The 27,759-nt window shown below is 45.1% G+C and overlaps 1 protein-coding gene across 1 annotated transcript; it reads right to left on the bottom strand.

Moving 5' to 3' along the window:
* Positions 1-45: 45 nt before the first annotated feature.
* On the bottom strand, positions 46-26,529 carry LOC119454368 (sorcin-like). The gene is made up of 2 exons (XM_037716321.2): positions 26,158-26,529; positions 46-159 (listed from the first exon to the last, which is right to left on the bottom strand). Exons 1-2 carry the CDS (start codon positions 26,467-26,469, stop codon positions 103-105), a joined length of 369 nt encoding a protein of 122 aa, XP_037572249.1. The 5' UTR covers positions 26,470-26,529; the 3' UTR covers positions 46-102.
* Positions 26,530-27,759: the final 1,230 nt, after the last annotated feature.

Here is a 27,759-nt window from a genome sequence, read left to right as displayed (position 1 = left end):
GCACAGTCACGTAGAAACAGAAAATCGTGATCCTGAAGACGACAATGAGAGTGGTCCTGTGTTCAAAAATGTCGTTGCGAAAAGTCAAGCAATGCGATGTAGTCACGGATGCACCTTTGCGGTTGTAGCGCACGCCTTGACGAAGTTGTCGAAGGACACCTGGCCTAAACGTTCAGACGCTCGAAGAAGGCACCTCACGTAGTACTTGCTCACGTTGTAGCCGGAGGCTGACAACGCTTCGTGGAAGACATCACTCGGGATGAACCCTTGGTCCTCTGGATCGAAATGCTGGAACACGGATGCCCAGCACTCGATGGCTCTGTAGGCGAGGGAGACCAGTTCAACATCATCGGAAATCCCGCTGGTAAGGACGTAGTCCAGCACGAATTTCGCCGTCAGACGCGAGATTGGGCGTTGCGTGGGCCACTCGTTGAGCTGGGACAGGGATTTATACATCTGGAGAGCATCCATGGCGACCGGGAGGGCTTTGGTGGGTAGCCGAGCAGACAAGTGTATACCTCTAACCAGCTAGTCGAGTGACAATTTGAAAATGTCACTCGGCATTTTATACGTGAGCACCATGTACGCAAGCAAGATACACAATGGTGGCCCTCTAAACCACGTGGGGGATACTTCTTTTCATTTCTCTATCTCTCTCTCCCTCTTTCGCACGCTCTCAGTAAGAACGTGTATGTTTCGCAGCCCCCCCCCCCCCCCCACGGCACGTTCAGACGAACCGGCCACTAGCTGACCGAGAGCATTGAACCAGGTGCTCAATGTGGCACTTCAAAATGATCCTGTGCTGAGTCTCGCATTCTTAACAGAACAGAAGAGTTTCACGAAAGGCCTTCCTTCTGCAGTTCGCAGTTGTACTTGTCTGGTGTGACTAACTAGGGATAAAGGATGGCAACAATAGACCGAGTGTGCGCCCTGTCAGTGATCTGCGTGTGTGCCACTGCCCATTAGTATAGGGTTGAGTCAGCACTAACTTCCCTTTTCTCGGGTCATTATCTATTTATTGAATCTCAAGGGTACATAACTATCGGACTTTAAGCGACCTCAATGAGCCAGGGACTTTGAATAAAATAAGCGGGGAAAAACGAACTGAAAGTGACGTGGAAGCGGCCATCTCCAAAGCACGTGTCTCAAAAAAAAAAAAAAAACTCAAAGTTATACTTCTATTTAGATTCCGTGCATCCCTTTTTTTTGTCATCTGCTCATGCTGCCGGCGAAGAAAAGTCGCGATTGCATCTTATGCAATAAACCCAGAGAACCCCTTCGAGACAAAGTGAGAAAAAGGCACGCTTTCGGTGACGCATTCATTGCAATCAAGTTTCACCACTGTTTTCTATAGTTATTGAGTAAATGTGTACCGCATTATTGTGCATGCGTAGTAACATTCGTAAATAGGCGGCTCTAATAAATTGTTAATTTTATTTCAATCAAATTTCCCGTTTACCCATGTTGATATAGACTCTCAGGCCTTGTCTGTTTATTGCACAACATCACTTCCTTAAGCATTAGAAGCCAACTACACCAAGAACAAGCTTTATCAAGTCACGCGTATCTTATTTGCCTTATGTAAAATAGACTGACTAACGCAGTAGTAGCAGAAATATATTCTGGGGTTATACGTTCCGAAATTGCGATCTCATTATGATGCACGCCGTAGTGGGAATGGAAGAGAATCTCGATCCCTGCTCAAGTCTGGTGAACAATCTCACGTTTCGGAACCGCGTACGGTTCCTTGTTCACTGAGTTTGACACTAAATATTCGTCACTTATGTAGCCAGCACGTAACGTGCGTGCGTAAATGACAGGCATAGGCCCTGCTGTCTGGTTCATCGTAGCTGGTATCGATCGAATGATTAGCGATTCTAACAGCAGTCAGTTTGCAGGTTTTTGTCCAGATTCAAATGTAATTCAGTCGTGAACTCAAATAGTTGCGTGTGGCACGATAAACCCTTCCTAAATTCATGTTCGTTTGCGGAGAAAAAAAGGTATTATTCTCTACATGATTTTAAATATGGGAGGTGATTCTATGCTCTGGCACCTTACGGCACGTGGAAGTAAGTGAGATGGGTCTCTAATTTATTGGTGAATATCTATTGCCACGTTTAAAGATGGGAATGACCTTCGAGAATTTCCAGTCTTGGGAAAGCTTTCCTGTCGATACCGATTGCCGGAATATATGAGACAATATTATACTCGAGACTTATATCATGTTTTTTACTATATTTGAATTTATGTCGTCAATGCCTGCTGATGTGGACGCTTTCAGATTATTTATAATGGATGCTATGCCGTGGTCAGTGATGTCGATGAGCGGTAAAAAAGGGTATACTGATGAAAAGAATGAATTGAACGCGTTAGGACAGTCATGGTCTGGAATTGGAATGCGGTCGTTATCATGCAAGGTGATGTTGCTGTCCTGTCGCTCCAAACACATTGATTCCAAAAATTGTTTTGTGTGTTGCGAGCAGGGATGGCAATTAGTGCGAAAAATGCTTATCTCGGGAAGCGCGTACTCCACAGCCGTAGCTTTTCAAGAAGTCGCTGTATTTTTCGAAAGATATTGGAGTGCACGCGGGTTTTGCGGACGCGTACAATCGCTTCTTTTTACTTGGCAGCGCGACGACAAAATCACAAATTTGGGTGGTAACAGAAATAAATGCGAGGGCTGATTATAGGGCCTTAAAGGCAGTAGCGCCTATCCACCCACGTAGTTTGCCCAAAGTAAAACGTGTACTTACGTATTAAAGGAAGTGCAATACATCCTGAAACTTTGGGCAACAGCGCAAACAGACGACCACAAGAAGAGAGACGCGACACAGAAGCGCTGACTAACAATTGCTTCTTGTGGTCGTCTGTTTGCGCTGTTGCCCAAAGTTTCAAGATGTACCAACTCGCCCAAAAGGAAGTATTGATGCAATACATCCAACGAGAAAAAAGAAATCTGGTAAGCATACCCTCCAGCTCAAGAGAAGCAATCTCTTTATTTCTGAGCAATATCGAGGTTATTGACCACTTTAAAAAGTACAGGTTCCTTTAACGAGAAAAAAGGAGGGTCGCGCCATGCTGTTTAGTTGGGAGACTCACCCACAAAGCGACACGGAGGCTACGCAGATGCGCCTCTAAACGTTACCGGCACGAAACACTGAAAAACCACACATATCTACGCAACACATCGCTGGATTACATCTAGTGCGCACACAGCGATCACGTGAATTGTCTGGAAAAATCACGTGAACGCTGTGTGCAGCCTAGATAGAATGCATAGATGTTTTTCGCAGATATTCACTCTGACGTTTTCGAAAATAAAACTAGTTGTTAGAAAGCGCTCGTCCTTGTGTCTTCTTTTTGTGTCCCCGTTTGTTCAGCGCAAGATTTCACCATAAAACTGAGTACCCTAGCGTTTTTCTTGTTTTTCGAAAGAAAATTTCTTGCAGATGCAAGATTTCTCTCTGAGTGTAGTGCAGGCCCCCCAAGCAGCAAATGCGAGCGCGAAGACGTTCCTAGAATTTCTCCAAAAAGATAGTCGCGGTTGTTGGACTACACCCTTACCCTTCCCCCCGATAGGAAATTTATTGTTGCCACAGCCAGACGATCCCCGTGTTGTGGGTGTGGTCAAGGTTCGGGGTCGGTAAGAGCGAAACAGTTGAATACAGACATTAGTTTGTTGTTCTGGTGTTAAGTGGAGAGTGCTTTCGTTACAAAATACCTTTTTGGCGAATCCGTAGCCAAAAATGCACGTGGCCACTTTACCCAGCAAAGTACACAAAGGCAGGTCAAGCCTAGGCGCCTCGTTGCTTTCTCTGACTGCCCCGTTGCCTAGACATCCAGAGACCGAATTTCCCGGTGCTCTACAAGCGAGAACTGGTCTTGACCATTGCATCCATAAGCATTCCTTCCGGTAGTATGACTCGCTTAAGCAGGTTAACCAAAGGGTCAAAGAGCCTGGAGCTACTTAACGCAGTCATGTCAAGAAGCTCTGGAGTCTTTTTATGGAACATCTGCATGGATGCTCACTTGCCTGCTTGCGTTCTCCTCAAATATTAAGCGTATAGAACGCACGTGGTGGAATCTCAGGGGGGTGAAGCTTTCGTAAGCAGGCAAATAATTCCTCCACAACTAAACCAGACGCGAACCATCCTGTTATTATTACAAGAATTATTACATTATTACATCCTTATTATACAACATGAAACCTGCAATGTTAGTCCACTTCAAATATGACAACTTTACGCTGATGAAAATTTTGTATTTATGCGCTGCACCGATTAAAGATATGCCGAAACGCAATCTTTTAATCAGGCGTATGCACAGTGTGAGATATCTACGCAGCGGTGATAAACGTCGAAGGCGATGTCTGATGCTTGTCGAGAGAAGAATAGGAATGGCAGGTGTATACACAAAGAAGGGCAGCTTTGGTAAATACATCTAGAGATTTTATACTCTTGTGTCCCAGTGACACGTATTCATTCCGCAGGACTGACGAACAACGGGCCTGCACAAAATAGCGCATAGACGATGTTAAAAACCTAATCCGCGCCATTCACAGCGCGACTGCGCATGCGCACAATGCTAGTGGAAAAATTGCGAACCGTTTGGAAGTGTCCTCTGGCGGTGCCGAATCTCGGCAGTCATGGAAAAAGAACGTAAACTTTATTATCAAATCGATAAGATTTGAGTCCGGCGTATTTTTAGTGGGTCTGGGCACCCGCCGCGGACGCGAGACCTTGTCTCGAAGCGGCTTCCTCGGCTCGCTGGACGCCCCAGAGCTGTACCGCTCATGGAAGGTTTCGAACGATTCGGCATGCGCGGAGACGCGTACTTCTGCGAATGACAGTGCCGTATACCGCTTTGCAATTCGACACGATGCCATGTCAACAACCTTGTGCAGCGCACGGCTACAACTCCAGGTTTACCTCGGGAAGAGGCGCAGCCTTAATCGGGAGTATAGTGTGAAGCCAGGTTGTAGCTGTCATTCAGGGATGGAAAGCAAATAGATAGAAAAAACCCCATGATATTCTAAGACGAGAATTCATTGAACATTATGCTGCGGTGGGTGACCTATCTAAGCTTGGCAGTGAATGATTCTCTTCCACTGATAGCCACTTTCGCTTCACATGAAGTCCAACGTGTGTGTTGATTCTGCACAGTTATTTTTATGTAGTCACAAACCATCTGAAGAAGCAGACAATGAAGCCCGAGAAGCTATGGCGTAAGTTACTTAGTTTTCTTTCAAGCGACAAGTAAATTATTAAGAGTATTGAAAGTGCATCACTAGGTGCCTTGCCGAAGATAGGAGCCGAACCCTAAAATTCCCTATTATTCATGCGGCCATCGTCATATCTACTTTCTTTGGTATTTGCGTGTATGTACAATAGAAAACTTTAAACGTAGTATTCCTGAATGGCCTTGCGGATGCAAAAATTAAAACTCCTTTTCTACGTCTGGCCGCTAGCATTCTTTATCTTTCGGTACCTTATTTATGAAACTCCACAATATTAGCCCCAAAGCGTCAGCCAGAGCCGCTCATGGCGCTTGCTCACAATTCTATATGGTTAACACAATACCAGTTGATACGTGACGTTCTGTGTTGGATAGCAACTTAAAGCAAGGCAAGGGGATTACTTTCAGACTGAGGGTTGCCGTCAGTGCGCGCCGGTGCGTAGCCATCTGCTCCTGTCCCCCCCAAAAATATATTTTATTTGCCTTCTTCTACACGAGGGAAAAAGAGCGCCAAGCGAAAGATTGCGAGACCCAAATAACTGAAATTGATGATTTCGGACGCACTTTAAACTAGTGTTGACATACCGCCGTGAATATAATAATTCAAAAGTTCAGTATTCATTCTAAACTTATTAATTAGGAAGAGCACAAAAAAGAGCGTGCAAAGCTGCTTACAACATACAAGTCTTTTTTTTTTGTCTTTTGTGCCTGATACCTGGGACAGTGCATCTATAATACAAGGCATAGAGGCAGCATTTCTCACCAAACTACTGAGTTAACAGTTGCATGTAGTTCAGGTAGCTTGTGAATCTCCGCTTCGTTTATCATCGGCTACAATGTGCTGTGAATCATTACTGCTTATTGTTGCGATCAGTTATATGGATACTCCAAGTGGATTTCTGCCGTCGTCGTCGCCGTGAGGTTCCGCATGACGTCAACGGCGACGAAATCGTCACTGCGCGCCGTATGCTTTATGTGAGAGTGAAAGGGCGCGAAGAACGCGCGCTTTTACGGGGAGCGCCGTGCTCCCTGAAGTGCTCTAGAAATATGCGTCTCTTTCCTCCTTCACAATCATATATATATATATATATATATATATATATATATATACATATAGAGCAAACGCGACTTCTTCCGTCGCGCGAAAGGCCGTGGGGGGCACGGGAGGGAGGGAAGAAGCTGCGGCGACATTTAGCTGCGGCACAAAATGCGTAATTATATAAAAACGTTATCCCTTATCCAGGACCGACGCTGCAGGAAAACTACTTTTCGTGGCTAAAGCTATGACACACAAATATTGGTCTTCTCTTAACCCGAAGTGCCATCTCCATAAAATTGACCCATCCTTGAAGCTTCAAATGCCATCAAACATTTCCCGCTCTGAGGCGACAGTATTGTGCCGCCTCTGGCTCGGGGTGGCATTTACAAAGGCCTACTCGTTCCGCATTGGAATGGGGGATACGCCCATGTGCGACTCTTGTGGAACCAGTGAAACGATTGAACACGTCTTATGTCTCTGTCCCCAGTTCGACGTCGAGCGTGAAGCTCTCCGGACAGCATTGAACCGGCTGGATTCTCGACCATTTTCGGAAATGAAGATCCTTGGACCATGGCCGTATGCGTCGATGGCACAGAAAGCCACGAAAGCCTTGTTCCACTACCTCAAGTCGACAGGTCTTGGCGACCGTCTGTAGACTTCGTGCGAAGTGTCAAATGTGCGCGAAACTGTGCTCTCTCTATTTTCTTTCTCTCTCTTTTCATCCCTATACCCCCTTTCCCCAGTGCAGGGTAGCAAACCGGACGTGCGTCTTGTTAACCTCCCTGCCTTTCCTCGCTTCTATTTCTCTCTCTCTATATATATAAAAACGTTGCGAGGCGAGAAGGTGGTAAAGACTTCGACGCTTCTCTACGAGTGTCCCGTTCCGATCTCTTCGAAAACCTCCGAGCGCCCGCCAGAGGCACCGCCAACAGTCACTAACCCCGCGCGCGTTCGGGGCAAACACGGGCAAAACGCCGACGGTGTCGACAGCAGTTCTGCGCGTTGCTGGTGCTGGTGCTGCTGCATGTCCAAGTTTATACAGCGGATAAAGCTACTATCTTTACTCAGTATAGCTGTCTATTTCTTGCTTCTTCTACCCAAACTTCTACTTCAGCATCGTCGTCGCCTTTTTCTTTCCACCGAGCTTTGCCGTCCACAAGTATACAAAGAGCACGTTGGGGGCTGCCATGGAATGCGCCACTATACTGTAGCCGCCAAGCTTGCCAGTATCAAGCTCTGTAGTACCCTGCAAGGTAATAAATAAACGACGTTGTAAATCAAAGTAACCTGTTTGTTTAAACCTTGATAGCATCGAGCGCAATACTTAGCAATAAATCTTGGTCCATTGTCCAGCAATGGGAACAAAGACCCTTCTTCTATACCCATCTTTGATGGGACAGACAAAATGTAACGGTAATTATTAGTCTTAAAACCAAGTCTTTAAGGAAGGACGCGTCTTTTCTCTCTTTATTCAAGACTGATCATACCTCGTAGTGGTTGTGTAGTACCACAAAACGACAATATTATCGTATGCGTCTTCTCTGATATAATTTTACAATTGTAGAAACAGTTTATAACTATTGTATTATTTGTAGAATGCAAATTCATAGATTTCTAGTGCAGTTGTGCTAACTTTGCTTCTCGGCATAAGTACTCGGTGCTGTGTCAGTGAGGATGGCGAGTAGCGATATTTGCATTTCCCAATTCGCAAAGGCACGGGCAGCTTGCTAGCAGTCCCGATGCCCAATAATAATGCGAATGCATTACATGTCAAATATACGTATATAAAGCATTCCATAAAGCTTCGCGCGCCTTACATTCCCATCAAGAATGCTACGACATGCTGATCACGTGCATGACGTTCGTTACCTGTATGCACACAGCGAGTATTTGTCTAGAAAGCAAATACACGCAACATGGAAAAATAATTGGCAAGAACACCAAAGTATGTAAAGTTTTCTTGCAGTCTTTTTCAGTCATCTCGCCCTCTATCTCATTCGCGCTTTTGCCAATTCGATCGGTAACGTACTTGTCTCCGTACTGGACAAAAACGACTATTGATGGTGTTATCTGCACGTTCGCCTGTCTTCCGCTCGTAATGCACTCCACCTGCGAAGTTTGAAAGGAGAAGGCTAGTCAAGAATGTAGAGGTTAAAGGGATCCTGAAACCGACGGAAATGCCACTGATCTATGAGGGCTCATGCGCTTCACGTAGCGCAACACACACAAATAAGCAGTCAGGGAGTTCAAAAGAAAGATGATGGAGTGATGAGAGCTGATATGAGACTCATCATGGTTGAAAACGGTTCGACGCGAATGGTACGGTGCTAATGAGCGATATAATGGCTTATAAAGGGCGGAGCGATTCTGATAAGGTTAATAATCACATGTAAGGGCTGATAACCCTATTGCAAAAGCCAGCGTCTTGATGTGCCTTCCAGTGTGAAACCAGCACGTTTTTTGGCACTGGGTGGCACTGGGGACGCTGGCGCACGCTGGGAGTCACTGCGACACTGCTGAGATCGCTGGAGAAGTGCTGGGTCACACTGGACGAGACGCTGGTTTCACTGCTATGAGGCTGGGGCGCACTGGTGTGCGCTGTACACGCGCTGGAGTTCGCGGGCTCGTACTGGAGACTGCGCTGGTTTCGTTTGTGCCGCACTGCCGGAGTATAGGCGCTGTTGAATATTAAATGCTTGATACAATTTTATGCGCATCTCCTGTCCAAAAAACAGACTCCTGTCCTAAATATAGCGCTATAAGTTGGGATCATAAATGTTTATTTCGTGGCGGCGGTGTTGCAGCTTGGAATAAAGGTGCGTTATACTAGCCCATGCATATGCGACACTTCAGATCACTTTCGCTTTGTACATTTCCCTTTGACTGTGCGGATAGCTGTATTCGTGAACGAATTCACGCAAACGCAGATAACGCCTCGTTTTCTAGTATTTTGTACGCAATCGATGACTCCGAGTTGTCGCAGTGTTGTACAGTCGACACGAAACCGAGCAGCCGTTCAGACGCGTTCGAACGGACCTCAGAAAGCCTGCCGCTGATTGATATTATCGCACCGACAACAAAGCTGCGGTGATTCGTGCGCTTCCACTTTCCCTGCTGTACTAAAAATAATAGTTAAAAGGTTCTGAAGCTCAAGTACAAACATTTTCGCATCAGCCCGGTACCCACACCGAGATCGTTCATTTCAACCGAAGGTTAAGCCTACCGTACGTACCCGCCGAGTTCGTCTGCACTCTATCGGCCCGTCTGGGCTGAGGAATCAACAAGTCTAACGAGGATAAATCACTCTGCAGTTCACTATTCCCATCGGTGTTTTTAAACAGGTCATTCTTTCGTGTGTACAGTGTCAGCATAACAAGCGATGAGCGCCGATATGACGTTATAAACATACCTATATGTGCTGTCACCGAAGGCTGTCAGCCGCATTAACCGACCGCTTCTCTTACGGAGATATGTGCCTATACATACGTGTCGATTGAAAAGCATTGTCGAGCTATGGAAATGTTGCATTACCTTTGCGCGAAGAATAAGAAACGGCTGTCAAAATCGGCAGTAACGGCCCGTACAACATTCAAGGTGGGCGGATCATTTAAGGCTTTTTTCGTTGTTAATATACCCATCGCAAAAACAAATCAGTGGTGCAGCACTTCCAGGCATACTATGCAATACGGACAACAACTTTTTCGTTCTGATAGAGGCGTAAGTTTTAGTTGAAGGCGATATCGCATCTACCATGTCTGTGCGAGACGTCTCTGCAAAAAGCTACAACTGTGTCTACGCGTGGACATGGCAAAATATGAACCGGTAATCATAGATCGGCGTGGCGTAGTGTAATAAATAAAAAAGTATCGGCGTGGCGTAGTGGTAAGATACTGGGATTGCGATCTGTAGGGCGGAGGTTTGAATCCTCGCGGATCTTTTTGTTTTACTTTTTTTATTGCATTACAACGTTCTCCGTTTCTTTCTGTATTCGAAAAAAATATATAAGGTAGCCGGGCACCACGTATTTATCGCTCTAGAGCTGCATTTCGCACCAGTACCCCGCGCCCAGCGCATCCCCGTATGCCGCGCCTTGCCAGCGTCCCAGTATCCAGCGCGCGACACTGGGCCCATAATCAGGCATGTCACTGGGCACTGGATACTGGGGTTTGCAATAGGGAAGGGTCGAATCAAGCCGTTGCCACGTAACACGTGATCGAGAGTATTCTGCATGGTCACCATCGCAGTTTAGACAGTGGAGCGCGCCAGTAAAGTTGTCAGACGCGTGTTCATAGTAAGCATATTCTGCGCATGTCCGTCGGCCTCGGCAGCTTTGCGAGCCACGGCCAAACTTTGGCACTTGAAACACCTACCTGAGTTGGGGATATATGGTCTTACTCGGATTTTACTGTATGCCGTTTCCCGTGTCAGTCAGTCAAAGAACTTTATTGAAAGGCCCTGCGAGTTTGTGGGACGGGCAAATAGTCCCGCTTAGGTGATGGCCAGGATTTCTTGAGTACTGGCGGCTTCCTCGACCCGGCGGACAGCCCAAAGTTGATCGTCAAAGCCAGTGTCTCTGGGAAAATAATGGAGCGAAATGTAAAGATCAGATGCTGGGTATGAATTTCCTTGTTGTCTCGTTTGTTCTTTATTCGTTGTACTTGGGTGACATTCTCTTCATTCCAGCCCTTTCACAGCTTTTCCTCGCTCAGGTTCAATATATTTTCAACAGAGATTACTACTTCGGATATGTTCACTCTACGGAAGACAGGCGAACGTGCAGATAACACCATCAATTGTCGTTTTTGCAGGGTCAATGTGACTTGTACACCACCGAATGCTACCAATTGTTTTTGAAATATTTCCATATTGAAGCTTGTCGTGAATATCCAGCAAGAGCTCCCCGCCCGCCATTTTTGTGACTTTGACCGACACACTCAGCCCCGGCTACAGAAACTTAGCAACGACAAATGGGGAAATGGTTCCAACAGTACTTTCGGCAATTTCGTTATGACATAACAGCGGGGGAACTGTTATTTTCGAAGGGCAAATAAGTTCAAAGATTCCTCGGTGCGTTCTCTCTAGAAAAGCGGTAGAATAAGTATTTCGCGGAATGAAGCCGATTTCATAAAGTTCTGCTTAATATCAGCAGCGATTTCACCCACCCACCTGAGATCACAAGGGGCCGTAACAGAAATTCCTGCAAAGGAAAGCCTGCCAGCGATACTCTGTCCGGGTGTTCCAGTTAACTTTGTACTTCAATGCATAAAACAGCGTTTTCCTCTAGAAGTTAACTGGAACGCCCATGCATTTCGTCGGACACATTGAAAATTAATATCTCGAAACTGGTTCAGTCCTGAAAATTCGTTCCGAGTGGATACGCCTTGCGAATTCAGCGGCAGATAATTCGTAGATGGAAAGATGTGTCGCAAAATAAATAAGTAAAAAGGTATTAGCGTAATTATGGTATATATTCAATTAGGCGCTTTGATTTCTCGTTGATGTAATGGCCGCCTCATCGAGTCGTTTAGATCAAGGATTCTGAATGTGCTATATGCCACAAGCAATTTTTAAAAATTTGGTGCAGCTAAAATGAACCACCCTGTAAATGTAGAAGCAAAAGCTCACGTAGGGGAGTTCACTGTCAGCACTGCGATTAAAAATGAATGACATTAGCGATAATCACTTGTATAATTGCTCTGTTGCTTTGGCAGTGGTCACGGCACTTCTCTTTTTTTTCCCTTATTGCAATGTGTCTAGTTGCGCGTGCTGTATAAGTTTCCGAGCAATACCAGTGACTTTTCAGTCATTTCAGTCAAACCCGTGAGACAGTGAGCGACTGGAAGGAGGGCCAGTTGGTGATGACTCAGACATACTTGGTAAGCGGCCGGGAACACATACTTTTGAATAAAGACGAAAGAATCTTGCACATAAACTGTCAATGCCCATGTCCATCCTAGATTTTCCTTTGATTCCTTTGTAGATTTAGCACGCTTCCTCATTATAGCTATGAACAGGCAGACACGAAACGTTTCTCGGTATCTGGGGTTTTTACACGGCAGCCTAACTGGTCTCCTGCATGAGGTGAGGAAAGGTGGGCTCCTTTGAGGGACTTTATGTATTAACATTAGGAGTACTATTGTGTGAACAACCCGTGATTTTACAGCCTTTGTTGAGCCAAGCCGTGGTTGAATTGAACTGCTCGTGGAGAGGAGGGCGGCAGGCATAAAGCGCGCCAAATAGTGTGGCTTGAAAGCGAGAGAAAAGCAACAATAGAAAATTGAGAGAGGTGGAGAGGAACATCTGTGTGTGACCGTCTTGGCAGATGTGCTGCGGCTGTATAAAAAAACCGCGTCACTCGCAAGGAGTCATTCGCGTTCCAGGTTTCAGCTAAAGATACTTCCCTGGGACAATTTCTTGCTGTCTAGCTCCAGACGAAAGATCAATCCGTCGCCATGGATTCACTTCAAATGCTCGAAGCTCTGTCTAACTTCAGAGATTGGCCAACGCAACGCCCGATAACGAGAATGACGGCGAAATGCATCCTGGAATTCGTGCGCAGCCGCGGCATTTCCGACGTCCCCAACGTGGTCTCCTTTGGCTGTAGAGCCGTGCAATGCTGGGCAGCCGTTTTCCAGCTTTACGAATACGAGGATCAGGGTTGGATGTGGAGCACCGACCTCTACGAAGCGTTTACTTCGGCAGGCTACAACGTGAGCAAGCGGTATGTGCGATGTCTTCTCGAAATATGCGAACGCTGTGGCCAGATATACTTTAACAAGTTCATTCAAGCCTGCGCCATGACCGCGACTCATTACGATCCCTGACATTCGCTTGACGCGCTACGACTGTGTCGCAGAGATTTTGTGTGCCCGCCCTGACCATCATTACATTATTTGTTCTAACGACGAAGATTGCGTTTCAAGACAACCGTGGTAGCAAATTGCTTCGAGGACATTGTGGGGGTACCTTTAGACGGCATACTCCAGCATTAATGACGTGCTAAAACGATCTCCTGCGATTTGAATTGTAGTTGTGCGGAAATAAACACGAATTAATTGGGAATGCCGCCATTTCACGTGATTAATTTCTTCCTCCTATGTCACCGGCAATACCCGTTAAGCTGCAGCGCTAGACTTTGCGGCTTGTCGTTTTTTCGACGCCAGTAACACAATATGCTGTCTCATGCACTGAAGACACCAATATTCATTAAGTCGCCCACAATTTGACCTGGGTGCATTTGCCTTTGCACCGAATGTATCTTGTGCTGATTTTTGTTGCTTCATAAACCTTATAGCCTGGTTCACAAATGTACTACAGTCACCGTAGGTGCGCCACCGAGATAACGCCGTGGCGTTAGCTTCCCTATGGTTGATACTACGAGAAAACTTCCAACTTCGTTGGTTTGTTGTAATAAAATACCATCCGAAATGTTCTCACAGACGAAAATTATACATAGACGAACAAGAAATGGCTTTAAGCCACCGTTTTGACACAAGGACTTGCCTTTGTCAGAACAGCAACTGCTTCCTAAGCAGCATTTTTAGGTACGCATTGCTAAATTACTCTCCGCGACCCTCAACGGGGGAGGAGGAGAATATGCCAGGGCATGGTGTGGCGTAGCTAACGTCAAAAAGAGGTGTATTAGCTCATCGTAAACGACAAGTAGAGGGGGGGGGGGGACAAAGTGAAGTCTGGAGTTATGAGAGAAAGCGCGCACAATGGGGGCATTGGTTTTTGGTTCTGAAAAATGTGGGGAGCGACCAATGCGTGCTGTTGAGTACTTGGCAGCGATCTGTGTTCGGTCATTGGCCTCATAGCTTCAGTAGAAAAATACATATTAGAGAACTCTGGTACGGCTACGTGTGCAAATGAAAATTGAAAGAGCATGCATAGTGCCTCCTTTCACTCGATTTTGTCAGATGGCTTGCCCTCTCACTGAGTCGCCCGGTCCTGGCGATGTGCGTTTTCTCCGCGTGGTGGCGCTAGGCTTTTACACTATCTATGCTTTGACAAACATTGTCTTTGTTGGGGATTCCAACATGCATAATGTAGAACCGGCGATAACAGAGATGGTAAGTGCAGGCGAACGAGGCCAGGTTACCACACTTCCGGGAAAACAGATTAAAGAGGTGATAGCAAAAGCGAAGGAACACATATGTGACACAATGGAGGAGAGGAACGTAGTGGTGATAATGGGCGGATGCTTGACGGACAAGGGGGCAAATAGCTACAGGGGTCACCGACCTTGGAAAGTTTCAAAGGAAGTGCAAATCGCGGTGTGCATGGTGCCAGAGTTTGAAGGGCAGAGTTTTCCAATTGAAAGGGCTGTCCTTGCTGCAAACAGGGAAATTTGGACGCAAGCCAAAGCAATGAATTTTTCTGTCATTGACATCAACCGAGAAGTGCACCGAGCAGGCCGCGAAGGCGCTTTTGTTCGTGACGGTATACATTTTAGCGGAAGTGTAGCAACAATGGTTGGACGTCGATTCGCGGCGCGGGCTGTAGCTTTTTTAGGCGAGCCCCAGTCAATCAGTATTGAATGTAGCGACACACCAGCAAATGGCAGAACGAGAGCACAAAGTGTTATGAAAGAACAAACAAAGGGTTTGAATAGAGAAGGTAAAATTTGTTACATAAACATGCAGGGTGGTCGCAAGCAGCAAAAATTGCTGGAAATTAAAACACAGCTGAATAACGAAGCGATTAGCGTGTACGCCTTGAACGAAGCCCATCTACACGATTTTGAGCAGCCGCCTGTTATTGACAAGTTTGTATTGGGAAGGGTGCAACAGAATGAACGGGTCAAGGAAAGGTGGAGGCGTAGGCATACTAATTAGGCGATGTCTGAAGTGGCAAAAGAGACATGAAGGGTAAAAGAGACATGTAAGGAGCATTTATAGATTAGCGGCAGATGCCAAGACAAAAAGACGTGGCTGGAAGTAGCTTACCTAGGGACATGTTTTTTTATGGAAGAGAAAAAAATAAGGAATTGGTTCATTGCATTAGAATCGATATTAATGAGTTCAAGAAATCGGGCCAGGTGATTTTAGTGGGAAATATGAATGTGCATATGGGCAATTTAGACAGATATACTGGTTACAACAGCTCTGTAGTGCTGCGTCTGTGTGATGAACAGAACCTTTTAGTAGTTAACAGGGAGAATAAGTGTCATGGACAGATAACGTGGCAATACGGGAACAGTCAATTATGTATTAACTAGCTACGCCTTAGTCTCTGAAATTGTCTACGAACAATTAGACCACATGATAATAGACGAAAATGGAAAAATACTCTGGGTAGTTATCATAGACGTTTAACATTAAAGTCTGGGAAATGAAGACTTTTCTAACAACAATCTGGGAATATAAGGAAATGGTAGACGTTATGCAGTAGGAAATAAGTCACACGGGAAAAAAATTATTGGATTTGAAAGAGGAAGCCACGTAAGCGGTGGAAGAAGAAAATAAAGCAAGCCACAGAAGAACTGTTAGATGTTATGGAGCACGTTGGGAGCACAATATTCGCAAAAGAGACCAAGGCGTCCCATAAAAGATTCTGAAACCATATAAAAGTCTCCGAACCTCCAACTAAAAACTCTCAAACGGCTATAAAGGATGAAGATGGTAACATCTACGAAGGAGGCGATGTGCTGCGGTACATCACAGACGTTATTTGAGATAACGTGGGCACGAAAAAAAGAGAAGTTCAGACAACAAATCCAGCAACAACAGAGAAGCCTGAGAGTTTTTTTGGAAAAAAGGCAGCAAAAAATGTCCCAAATAACAAGGCAGCAGCACCTGATGAAATCACAATACAGCTAATCAAAAACCTCGGTCCAAAGAGAAAGCACTGCTGACTAATGGCATAGAGCAAGTGATTAGCACTAAGTAAATTCCAATTGGATGGCCCGAAAGCAAGATGAACCCGATCCACAAGGCAAAGGAGATATTTGCATTAGAAGCGATATTAAAGTTAAAGAAATCGGCCCAGGTGATATTAGTGAGCGATATGAACACGCACATGGACGATTTAGACGGATATACTGATTGCGACGGTTCTCTAGTGCTGGATCTGCGTGATGAACAGAACCTTATAGTAGTTAACAGGCAGAATAAGTATCATGGACAGGTAATATAGCAATGCAGAAACAGGCAGTCAAGTATCGACTACGGCTTAGTCTCAGAAATGGTCTACGAACAACCAGACCAAATGATAACAGATGAAAATGAACAAAAAAATAGCCTGGGTAGCGATCATAGACGTTTCACATTAAAGTTTGGGAGAGATACTAACGCAGAACACAAACCAATAGCATCAAAATTCCGAAAAATAATTGAGCTGCAAAAAACAGAGATCCCAAAAAATATTGAGAAGAAAATTGAGTGTTTTCTTACAGCAGTTTGAGAATATAAGGAACTGGTAAACGTAATGCAGCAGACACAGAAAAATTATTTTTGGATTGGAAAGAGGAAACCATCTAAGTGGTGAATCAAGGAAATAAAGAAAACTATAGAAAACTGTAAGCAGGCGTCTAGGGAGCATCGAGACGAGAAAAAAGTCACGCCTGCGCGGCACACGCAGCACAGTCACAGCGTAAGCTGGTGGAGCGGCTCAAGCGTAGCTCCAATTTGGGCACGACGCACAACAGGGTCTTCGCGGCAGTCTGCTCGCCTCGTTTTGAAGAGAACGATCTGAACTGACCGCCTGGCGTCGACGGCGAGCTGCGGCTTGTAATGCTCACTGCACAGCAGTCTGCTGAGCCCGATCAAAATTACATGTCGGACGCGCCGCTTTTGCAGGCACCTTAACTAGATGGCGCCACCATACTGGTGGAGGCCATACCATAGTGGCGCTCGGGAGCGCATTGATTGCGCGCCTCGTTTCAATCGCATATCGTCGTCTGCGCTTGCGGACGCTGCTTTGCAGGCATCTTACCGAGATGGCGCCATCATACTGGCGGAGGCTCGAGTCGTCTACCCGTGCGTTTGCCTTATTGTATTTTCCGCCTGTATAGCAAGCGCTTCCGTGGCTCAGTGGTAGAGTATCTGGATAACACGCAGCGGGCGCGGGTTCGATCACGGCGGGAATCGGGTACTTGTTTTGCGTTTCCGGCGATAGCGGTTACGCGGCGGCATCAACGCGACCCGGAACGGCTATTGGAATGCGCCCATAACAGTTTACGCTGTCAGTGAGCTCGTGCAAGAGAAAATTAGATGCGAAAGTCAACGCTGGGTGCATAACATTCGCAAACGAGACAAAGGCGCCCCAAAAAGATTGTGTAACCATACAAAAGCACTCGTGGCTCCAAACTAAAAACTCGCAAACGGCAATAACGGATGAAGACCGTAACACCTACAAAGGAGCCGATGTGCTGCGGTACATCACAAACGTTATTAGGTATCACTTCGGCACAAAAGAAATAGTAGTTCAGACAACAGATCCAGCAACAACAGAGAAGCCTGACATAAAAATTTAGCATAGAAAGCTTGTATTCAATAAGGCAGCAGAAATGTCGCTAAGAAGACAGCAGCAGGACCCGATGAAATCCCTATACAGCTAATGAAAAACCTCGGTTCAAAGAGCAAGGCACTGCTGACTAGTGGCATAGATTAGTGATTAGACTGAAGAAAATTCCAGTTGGATGGCGCGAAAGCAAGGTGAACGTTACCTCATCTACCGGGGCAAAGGTAATTTGGATAAGACGAGCTCGTACAGGTCAGTTGCAGTCACATCGGTGAGATACAGAATTGCAATGGAAGCCATAAAATTAGACCTGTCGAAGTGGGTGCAGAAAAATGATGTGCTGGGTGAACTACAGAATGGGTTCAGGCCAGACAGACGCTTTCAGGATAATATGTTAATACTAACTCAGTGCATAGAGATTTCAATAGCTCATATAGACCTTTATTGATAGCATTTTTAAGACATTAAAAGAGCCTATGACAACGTAGATAGGGAATTGTTATGGGATACTCTTAAGCACTAAGGCATAAAGGCATAGATGACGATTTCGTGGAGCTGCTGAGGGAGATAATAGAGAAAACCGAGTGCAAGTTGTATGGGAAGGTCGAAAAGCTAATGAAGAGGTGGGAATTCGCCCACGACTGAAGCAAATATGCCCTCTTTCTCCATTGTTCACGCTTTATGTTAATGACATAGAAAGATGACTGTAAAACAGCGAGTTAGGGTTTGACTTATTCATAGTGGACAAATGGTGCAAAAGAAGGTCCCTGGACTCATGTATGCGGACGACATAGTGCTACTAGCGGACAATACAAGAGATTTACAAACACTTGCGTATATCTGTGGCGACGCAGTGAGAAATCTAGGCCTGAACTTTAGCTCACATAAATCATGAATTACGATCTTTAGTGAAAAGACGAGTAATTACGTGGTGTCAATTTGACAAGTCGTACCCATAGTCAAGTAATATAAGTACCTCGGCGGATACTTAAACGAAGGATAGACTTACTCAAGCACCCACCAAGATATTCTGAAACTAAAGGGGAAGCGGAATGCAGCAATAATGAAACAGGGAGCACGGGGGGGGCAAAATGAGTATTAGGTGGTGAGTGGAATCTGGAAAGTAGTAATGGTGCCAGCGCTAACGTTTACAAATGCCATTCCGTGCTTACAATCGGATATCCTGTCGCGGCTGGAAGCTAACCAACGATCAGTAGGTTGGCCTTGGGAGCGATCGGTAAAACTACAAATGAGACCGTGCAAGGTGCCATGGCTTGGGCCTCCTTTGAAGTCAGAGAAGCACAACACAAAATTAGTTTTTAAAGACCCAGGAACATGGGTTAACATAAAAGACGGCTGAAGTGTACAAGTATCTGTATCTGAAAAGCGTGGGCACAGAATGCAGGAAGAGATCAAGAATGTTGGTAACAAAGTACAGAAACATTCAAACTGTAAATAGACTGCCAGGAATCATCAGAAAGAAAGCGAGAGAAATAGACACAGTAAATTGGATGCAAACAATGGAAACAAAAAGGAGAATGGATATTTAAAAGAACTGGAAGAAAGAAATTACAAGGGAAAATCCGTACGATAACACAAAGGGCAGTGCATTGCTATTTGGGCTCGAGCCGGTTGCCTAAGGACCAAAAGCAACCGGAGCAAATTATTATTTCGAACTAGATGAGGCATGTGTATGCTGCAGCAAAGAACCGGAGACAACTCAACACATCCTAGAGGAATGTGAAGGCATTCACCCAGTGAGAACAGTAGGTAACGTACACCTTCCAGAAGCGCTTGGGTTTAAAGTGGACGGAAGCATCAACCGGTCAGCAGTCGATTTAAGCAAGCCACGTTTAGATTATTGGTGGGGAAAAAAAGCCGGAAAAGATTGGTACGACCTGATTTGATCTTTTAGTCATAAGAAGAGGTACAAGGTAGATATTGAGGGGAAAATAAAATAATGAATTGTATACCAAAATGCTAGATAAAAAACATGTATAGCTTACCTGATTAACTCATGCTCGCTAGGTGACTATTTGTCACCGTCCCGTTTCAAAGAGGAGACCAATAAATCATCATCATATGGAATCCATCCATCCATCCCTCGTGGCGCCTCAATCGAGAGTGGTAGGAAGCCCATACTAGTAGTCCTACATTTCGCACAATAAAATAAATTATCTGTGACTGTCAAGGGCCCTGTGACCCGCTTTCGGATAACCATGTTGGATCTATAACTATTCTCAGCGTGTCACATAACACAGAGCAAAATAAATTAGGAAAATTAACCCCCACACACCCAAGTTATCGGTGAGAGAAATTTTAAAAAATACCCGCTGTAGTGGCTCAGTCAGTTAAGGCGTTGCGCTGCTGAGCAGGAGATTGCGGGATCGAATCCCGGCCGCGGCGACCGCATTTCGATGGAGGCGACATGCAAAAATGCCCGTGTGCTTGCGTTGTAGTGCAGGTTAACGAAATCCACGGGGTGAAACTTAACCTTTTTAATTCCACTACGGCATGCCTGACAATAAGAACTTGCTTTGGCACGTAAAACCCCAGAAAGGGGCAGACATTTCAAAATACAAGCAAATGAGAGCTACCATCCACTGAACTTTTCGCGACATTAAAGGGCACGTTTCACTCTCCCGTGATGCCATAAGGTGCCACCCGATAGAAGCAGCAAGGTATCTATAAACGTTGAGCAGCAGACCATTAGCCGAAGTCGGCGCGCCATGGTTTTCTATCCTGTTGATGACGTTCCATGGCGTTGTTATGGCTTCCGTGATTGGGCGCAGCGCGGTACAAATTAAGGAGGCCATGGAATCACTTTTACGGTTTCAACAGGTTCCGCGAGGCGTCCGTGGTCGCGCGTAAGTATTTGGCGCGTGATGCGTCGTTCCCGCGGTTGTAAAACTTCCCCCGCATCTCTGCAACAAGTAAATTAGTTGCAAAACGTAACGCAGTAGATTTTTGCGCAGTACACTCACAGTATCGTGCGAACGTAAATCGCGCATTAAAATTGTCACCAATCATCATACGAGGCGCCCTCTTTCGTCACGTGCTGTCTACGAAGTGCACAATAACGCCGCATCGAGGTGATGCCAACGGTGCCGTACGACAAACTTTCCCTGGCGCTTTGCAAGGCCTCTTTAACTGTAGTGTAAGTGGAATATTTAAAAAATTAAGAGCGATAGCAGTTTGGTCCTGTGCTGAAAACAATGGTTCCGCATTAGATATTGCCGGCGCCATCGTTGAATTCAACCATTAACGCTATTTACTTTTGGCGAATTTAAGGGGCACGTTAGGAAGGATCTGCTGCAATGTGCAAAGTGTGTACTTTAAATAGGGATTTGCAAGTAATTGCCTATTTATACGCTTTACGCATTATAAGCTTGTTTATTGTTATAAACGGCCCATAATTTAGCACGACGCCCTGGGAGAAGTACAAGTGCCACCAAAAGTGGATATAGGTAATATACCCAGAACAATGCTACATATCAGAGTGTGAAGGTAGATTTGTGTGGTTCAATTACAGCCCCTGTAAGATAATTCCTTCATCAAATGCAAGAAATCGTTATATATATATATATATATATATATATATATATATATACGGCTGTTCCCCGGAATTTTTGCAAGTGTTGTGAAGGCATTCTACGTCACACCGAGCTTACATTTGGTTTAAGTACTGAACGTGTTTAAGTACATTGTGTGGCATAACTTATACAAAAATTTGTAGGCAGTATATTTTTTTTATTTGCAAAGTACTGCAGAACCCTTTACTAAGGTTCAAGGATAAAATGGCATTTGGGGGGATCATGTAACCGAAAAAGACATGTCCGTGGTTATCCAAGTAGTCAACAAGATACGGCGTAGGGCGAATATTCACAATCACCGAAAGCCACCTGCACACTCATAATAATTGTATATATAATGACGCGTCCAATCAAAATTAAAGCAACCTTAGGTAACAGGAGGCATGACGAAATCTTCAAATTATTACGGAGATACGCCAACTAAATGTCTCATTTCGCTTATCACTTATTGTTTCAGATGTATACGTCCATGTTTCTGATAGGCCTGTCAATTTAAAGCATTTATTGTGTTTTTATTTGAAAAAAAAGAAAACAGGAAGAATCCTAACATTTTCCATTACAGACTTCTTACAGAAACATTGCTAAAATATCTAATACCATAAATGCGTGTCTCACTACGACCGCTTTGAGATACTGCGTTATTACTATACCGCAATATTTCATGAAATGCACCTAGTACCATTCTCCAAATCTCTCGTAAATGTTTTATCGAACAGATTATTGAGTCTGATAGGTAGACAACATTTATTCCTCTCAGCTCTGTTTAGATGCCCAAAGGTAAGTATAGAGGCGGGGAGACCGCGTTTTCGCACTGTGACACTTTGGGAGTTTACAAACACGTTAACAAACCCTCAAGTACTCCAACATATTCAACAGACGCGCGGGTACCCCGCACCATTCCGCACAAAAACTCGTTTGAGGTTTGAGAAAGAAAGTTTGCCTAAAGATCACAAAATCACAAAAGAAATTGGTGAAACCGCACTCGCCTGAGCAATACATCACATTGCCAATGCTGAAAACGTGGTGAACGAATTGAATCAGTCACACCTAACACATCTCTGTGGCCCAACAGACGCAATCTCGCTGGAAGTTTTCAAATTCCCGGGCAGTTATCTTCAAATCGGGAATGCTTTGTCAAGATGGCTGCTGCGGCATTTCGACACATATGAGTGCTCCCTCAATGAATCATGCGAGGGAATGGTCCCATTTGACGACGATTGTCTTTCAGTCTCCCACCTGCGGCAAGGAATGAAAACTGCGTAATTGGTTCGCAAAAATTCAGAAGCATCCGCATTGTAGTGACCAACTGTTGTGATCAATAAAACTGTTCACACTCTTTTACTTCCCAGCTCATTAAGAGGGGGCGCCGTGTTCATGAGAAGTTCCAGCAGCGTGTTCACAACCAATGTGAATACTACACTGCCGGGGCGAGGATAATTGAAGATTTCCTGAGGGCTATTGGGCAAACGATTCGGTTTCAACTTCGTTCTTTTTCGAATCCCAGGTGGCCGAAAATTAGGCCAAGTGTCGAATGAAAAGTGCAGAACTTTGTCAAGCGATTTCGCACATAATTCGTTCTTCGGTTAATTTTCCACCTGGAGACTTTCTTTCCTAGATGGCGTACCTACCGGGGATATTTCTTCCGGGGACGTTTTTTTTTTTTCGTACACCCAGTATTTTCGGCCGGCCGATGACCCAAAAGCATTAAGAATTCGGCCCGAACTTCACAGTACCTCTTATCACTCCGTGAAAGCGCTTCACAATAAATTATTCACAGTAATCTATTCGCGGATTTATTAAACGAGTAACAGATACACAGTATCTACCTTACGCCTATACAGAGTCCGCTTTAAATACGTCAACTCACACTGTAATCGCAACTGCGATCTTTTCAACACCCTTGACGTTTGCTGAATAATGAATTGAGTCATTGCGAGACCACTGCTAGCCCGCAGACATTCTCATTTGCATGACGAATTCGGAGTCAATGCATTGTTCCGCCGCAGTTCTCCCACTGTATCACTATATTTGTCGGCACACCGCTTTCACAGGCGTGCACTGCACTAAGCAACCACGGCGGTGGAGTCCGACTTTTCTTGAGGCCGAAATGCGCTCTTATTCGGAGTCAACAGTGTTTAAGCAGTAAATTCACATTCCTTGTGTGTGCCAATAATCATTGAAGATATCGCGAACTCTTTTCAGGATATTCCATTCGAAGGCATGTCTATGGAGACACAGTGAAAGCAAACGTTGGCTTCCACTGTCCATCAACAGTGGAAAACAGTCCGACTGGACGGGATGGAGGCCCTGGGTGCTTTGCACCAGCCGATGGAGGGGAGAGTCCAAGGGCGTTTGTCGAATTTGTGGCCTCCACTGCAAACAATGGCAACATTGATTGAAAAATATAGTGGCCATAGCCGGCTTTCATTGCATAAATTCCTCTTGATGACAGCGCAGCATGCAGATTATATGCAAATTTTCATAGTTGACTTATGCACATTGCGATGCACATAAAGCATGTTTGCTGTATGTTTTAGACTAGCTTGCTTTAAATTACATGAATATTGTCGCTTGCAATCATTGCGCGTGTAACACAATAGTATATTATACTTAACGACGCCTTTTATTTAGGATATATTCTCGACCAAGTTTTCTTTTTCTTTATGCTTGCTATGTTATGTCACTAAATTAAAATGATACATTTAGAAAGAAACCTTGCGATAATTCCATGTGACCGTGAGAATTTGCGTTTACAAATCCGTGCTCATATACGTATCGCAAGACTAGTATTTCTTAGTAGGGGTGTGTAAATATTCGAAATTTGGAATACGAATAGTCTTCAATCGAAAATGGTGGTATTCGCAGCTGTCAAATATTCGTTTCTGCAGACGATCGAGTTTTTCAGCAAACACTCAGAGGATGTCGCTTATGCCTAACTGCTACCAGCCATTGATTAAGCATGTCGCGTCTTAGGCAGCCAGTGAAAACGCCGGTTCCAGTCTGGACAAATAAGCTCATTGTTTATCCAATCTCATCACGTTTGGATTGTTTCCAACTGATGCATGGCATGGTAGTATTGAACTTTGGTATTTCGGGTCACAAAGTGCAATACATTTATTAGTACTCTGCTACATGCATTTGCGATATCCTGTTCCCATAATGTTTCCGTCCACTTTACGAAAGAATAGAAATACTCTATTCGATTTCGAACGCTCGTTTTTCTCAAATACTCATAATCGTGATTCGATTCGAAAGCTTTGGTATTCAAACACCCTACAATTTTCAATTATTATGCCCCAACTTAGTAAAGATGCCAATACAAGGAATCGCGGGAATGAGCGAAGATGCGTCGAATCGCTCCACATTCTTGCTTCGATCGACACTGCCTAAGATGACCGTCTTTATGTGTATGGTTGCTATACCTGGGGAACATTGAACTATCTAAGAATTTATCTAAGAAACATATCTCTCATCTACTAGAAAGCCCACTTGTCCCACTTCCTGACAAAGCCTGCGCCATGCTGACAAGTCAATAGCACTATGCGGCGTTTCGCCATAGAGCAGAATAAAGTTTACTCTGCTGAACCGGCTTAGTATTGCGAACCGATTCGCGAACTATTAAATATTTTTATATATCCGAATAGGAACGAAATCGTAGCGCGCGAATCCTGACCCGAACTAGTGCTTTTTTTTTTCATTCAACACCCTGCTAGTTAGCTCTTATGTATAACCGGAGCTAGTGACGGTACCTTCAGTAGAGCAGCGTAAACCACACCGCCTCGCTCAGTGCCCATGGTGTAAGCCAACGACATTAACGAGAAAACTGATGTCTATAAACGAGCGGTTACGCGCCCAGTTTAGAGTAAGTCCCCTAGGAACATGCGCACTCCAATTAAGATTACGTTAACGAAAAGTGAGAACCATCTACCAGAATTATAGATGTTAACTCATCCTGCTCGCAAATATGTATTTGTTGCATCGCGGAAAGCTGCGCTTTATTGCTTCTCGACGCGAACATGCCATATGTGTATACAAGCGGCAAAATTAATTAAAACATGGAGTGCTTCGCGTGTAGAAATCAACAGCTACAAATTTCAAAGCAGCTGCGCTGGCAGACAAATCCCGCTCAGGGAGTGTCAGCCAGTAGTCGCTCAGACCTACGTAGAAGTAATTAATAATCGACTGCGTCCTGGCAACGCACAATCGAGGAACATGAAACACTCGATGCAAGTACACAACTCACTCGGCTTAGACTCCGGCAACGTTCCAAACGTTTTCAGCAGAGTGAGGCAATGTGCAGCACCCGTAAATAAAAAAAAAATGGATTTTCACATTATTGAAATGTTTAGGTTGTACCGTGCATGAAAAAAATGCAATGAGATAGCGTTTCTGCTTTACTTCAGCGGCATCGTTAAAGCGATGTACGAAAATTGCGACAGAAACGTGTATAGCAGTCGCTAAACAACCCCAGCCCACTCCTAAGCCCAATAAAGTTCCACACACAAACTGTTTTCGTCGCATAAACCCAGTTTTATTTCATAACTAGAGCATGAAATTAGCATAGGTCATGAAAGCGGTTCACAAAGATGCTCGCACATATACCGGTCAGAGGTAATCTCCATGCAGAGGAAAAAGCATCACGTGGCGGTTGCAATGGCTTCATGACAGGCACAGTCACGTAGAAACATAAAATCTTGATCTTGAAGACGACTACGAGAGTGGTCCTGTGTTCGAAAATGTCGTTGCAAAAAGTCAAGCAATGCGATGTAGTCACGGATGCACCTTTGCAGTTGTAGCGCACGCCTTGACGAAGTTGTCGAAGGACACCTGGCCTAAGCGTTCAGACGCTCGAAGAAGGCATCTCACGTAGTACTTGCTCACGTTGTAACCGGAGGCCGACAGCGCTTCGTGGAAGACATCACTCGAGATCCACCCGTGGTCCTCTGGATCGAAATGCTGGAACACGGATGCCCAGCACTCGATGGCTCTGTAGGCGAGGGAGACCAGTTCAACATCATCAGAAATCCCGCTGGTAAGGACGTAGTCCAGCACGAATTTCGCCGTCAGACGCGAGATTGGGCGTTGCGTGGGCCACTCGTTGAGCTGCGACAGGGATTTATACATCTGGAGAGCATCCATGGCGACCGGGAGGGCTTTGGTGGGTAGCCGGGCAGACAAGCGTATGCCTCTAACCAGCGAGTCGAGTGACAATTCGAAAATGTCACTCCACATTTTATACGTGTGCACCATGTACGCATGCAAGAGTACACAATGGTGTTCCTCTGAACCACGCGGGGGATACTTCTTTTCATTTCTTTATCTCTTTCATTCTTTCGCACTCTCTCAGTAAGAATGCCTATGCTTCGCAGCCTCCCCCTTCCCCCCCCCCCCACGTCACGTTCAGACGAACCGGCCACGAGCTGACCGAGAGCCGGGCAGATCACGTGTTCAATGGGGCACTTCAATACGTTCCCGTGCTAAGTCTCACATTCTTAACAGAACAAAAGAGTTTCATGGAAGGCCTTTCATCTGCAGTTGACAGTTGTACTTGTATGGTGGAACCAAACAGGGATAAAGGACGGCAACAATAGACCGGGTGTGCGCCCTGGCAGTGATCTGCGTGTGTGCCACTGCCCATTAGTATAGGGTTGAGTCAGCACTAACTTGCTTTTTCTCGGGTCATTATCTACTTTTCGAATTTCAAGGGTACATATCTATCGGTCTCTAAGTATATCGGACTTTGAATAAAATAAGCGTGAAAAAACGAACTGAAAGCGACGTGGAAGCGGCCATCTCCAAAGCACATGCCGGAAAAAATAATAAAACCCGAAATAATAATGAACTCGAGAAGGAGCCCGGGGATTTCGCGGCAGAGTACTGGCTGTTAAGCAAGGGACGACAGATGAAGACATGAAGGATAGCATGCTCATTTGGACGCTCAAATCGACGCGGGAGGTAAATGTGAGGAAATGTTTCGTCGTCGAAGTCGGGCAGTTGCTGGCACACCAGCAACTGCCCGAGTCGTCGCCCCGTAGCGTAGCTGCCTTCCTGTGCCTCAAGGTTTCGCCAGGGGTTTTGCTTTCTGTTTCTCGTCGCCACTGTTACATCGTAGGTCGGACAGTGCGCTTGACGCAGGCGAGGCAGACACAAGCTGACAAGCTGGAAGAATGGGCGTTTATTTTCAGTGCACGTGGAAATATAAATACAGGTTAAGGAAGGAGGGGAAGGGAAACAAAGTAAGAAAACAAAAGATATGCACCTACAATGGCACGTGTAGCTGTCAACATCATCTTAGAAATGATAAGAAGAACACTGCAGTTATAACATTATCTCACACTGCGCGTACGCGTGATTAAAAGATTGCGTTTCGGCATATGTTTAATAGGTGCAGCACATAAATATAAAATTTGCATGAGTGTAAAGTTTGTG

The sequence above is a fragment of the Dermacentor silvarum genome, chromosome 5 (assembly GCF_013339745.2).
Source record: "Dermacentor silvarum isolate Dsil-2018 chromosome 5, BIME_Dsil_1.4, whole genome shotgun sequence".
NCBI lineage: Eukaryota > Metazoa > Arthropoda > Arachnida > Ixodida > Ixodidae > Dermacentor > Dermacentor silvarum.
Note: the sequence above shows the minus strand (reverse complement) of the source record. Positions and strands in the feature narration are given on the sequence as shown.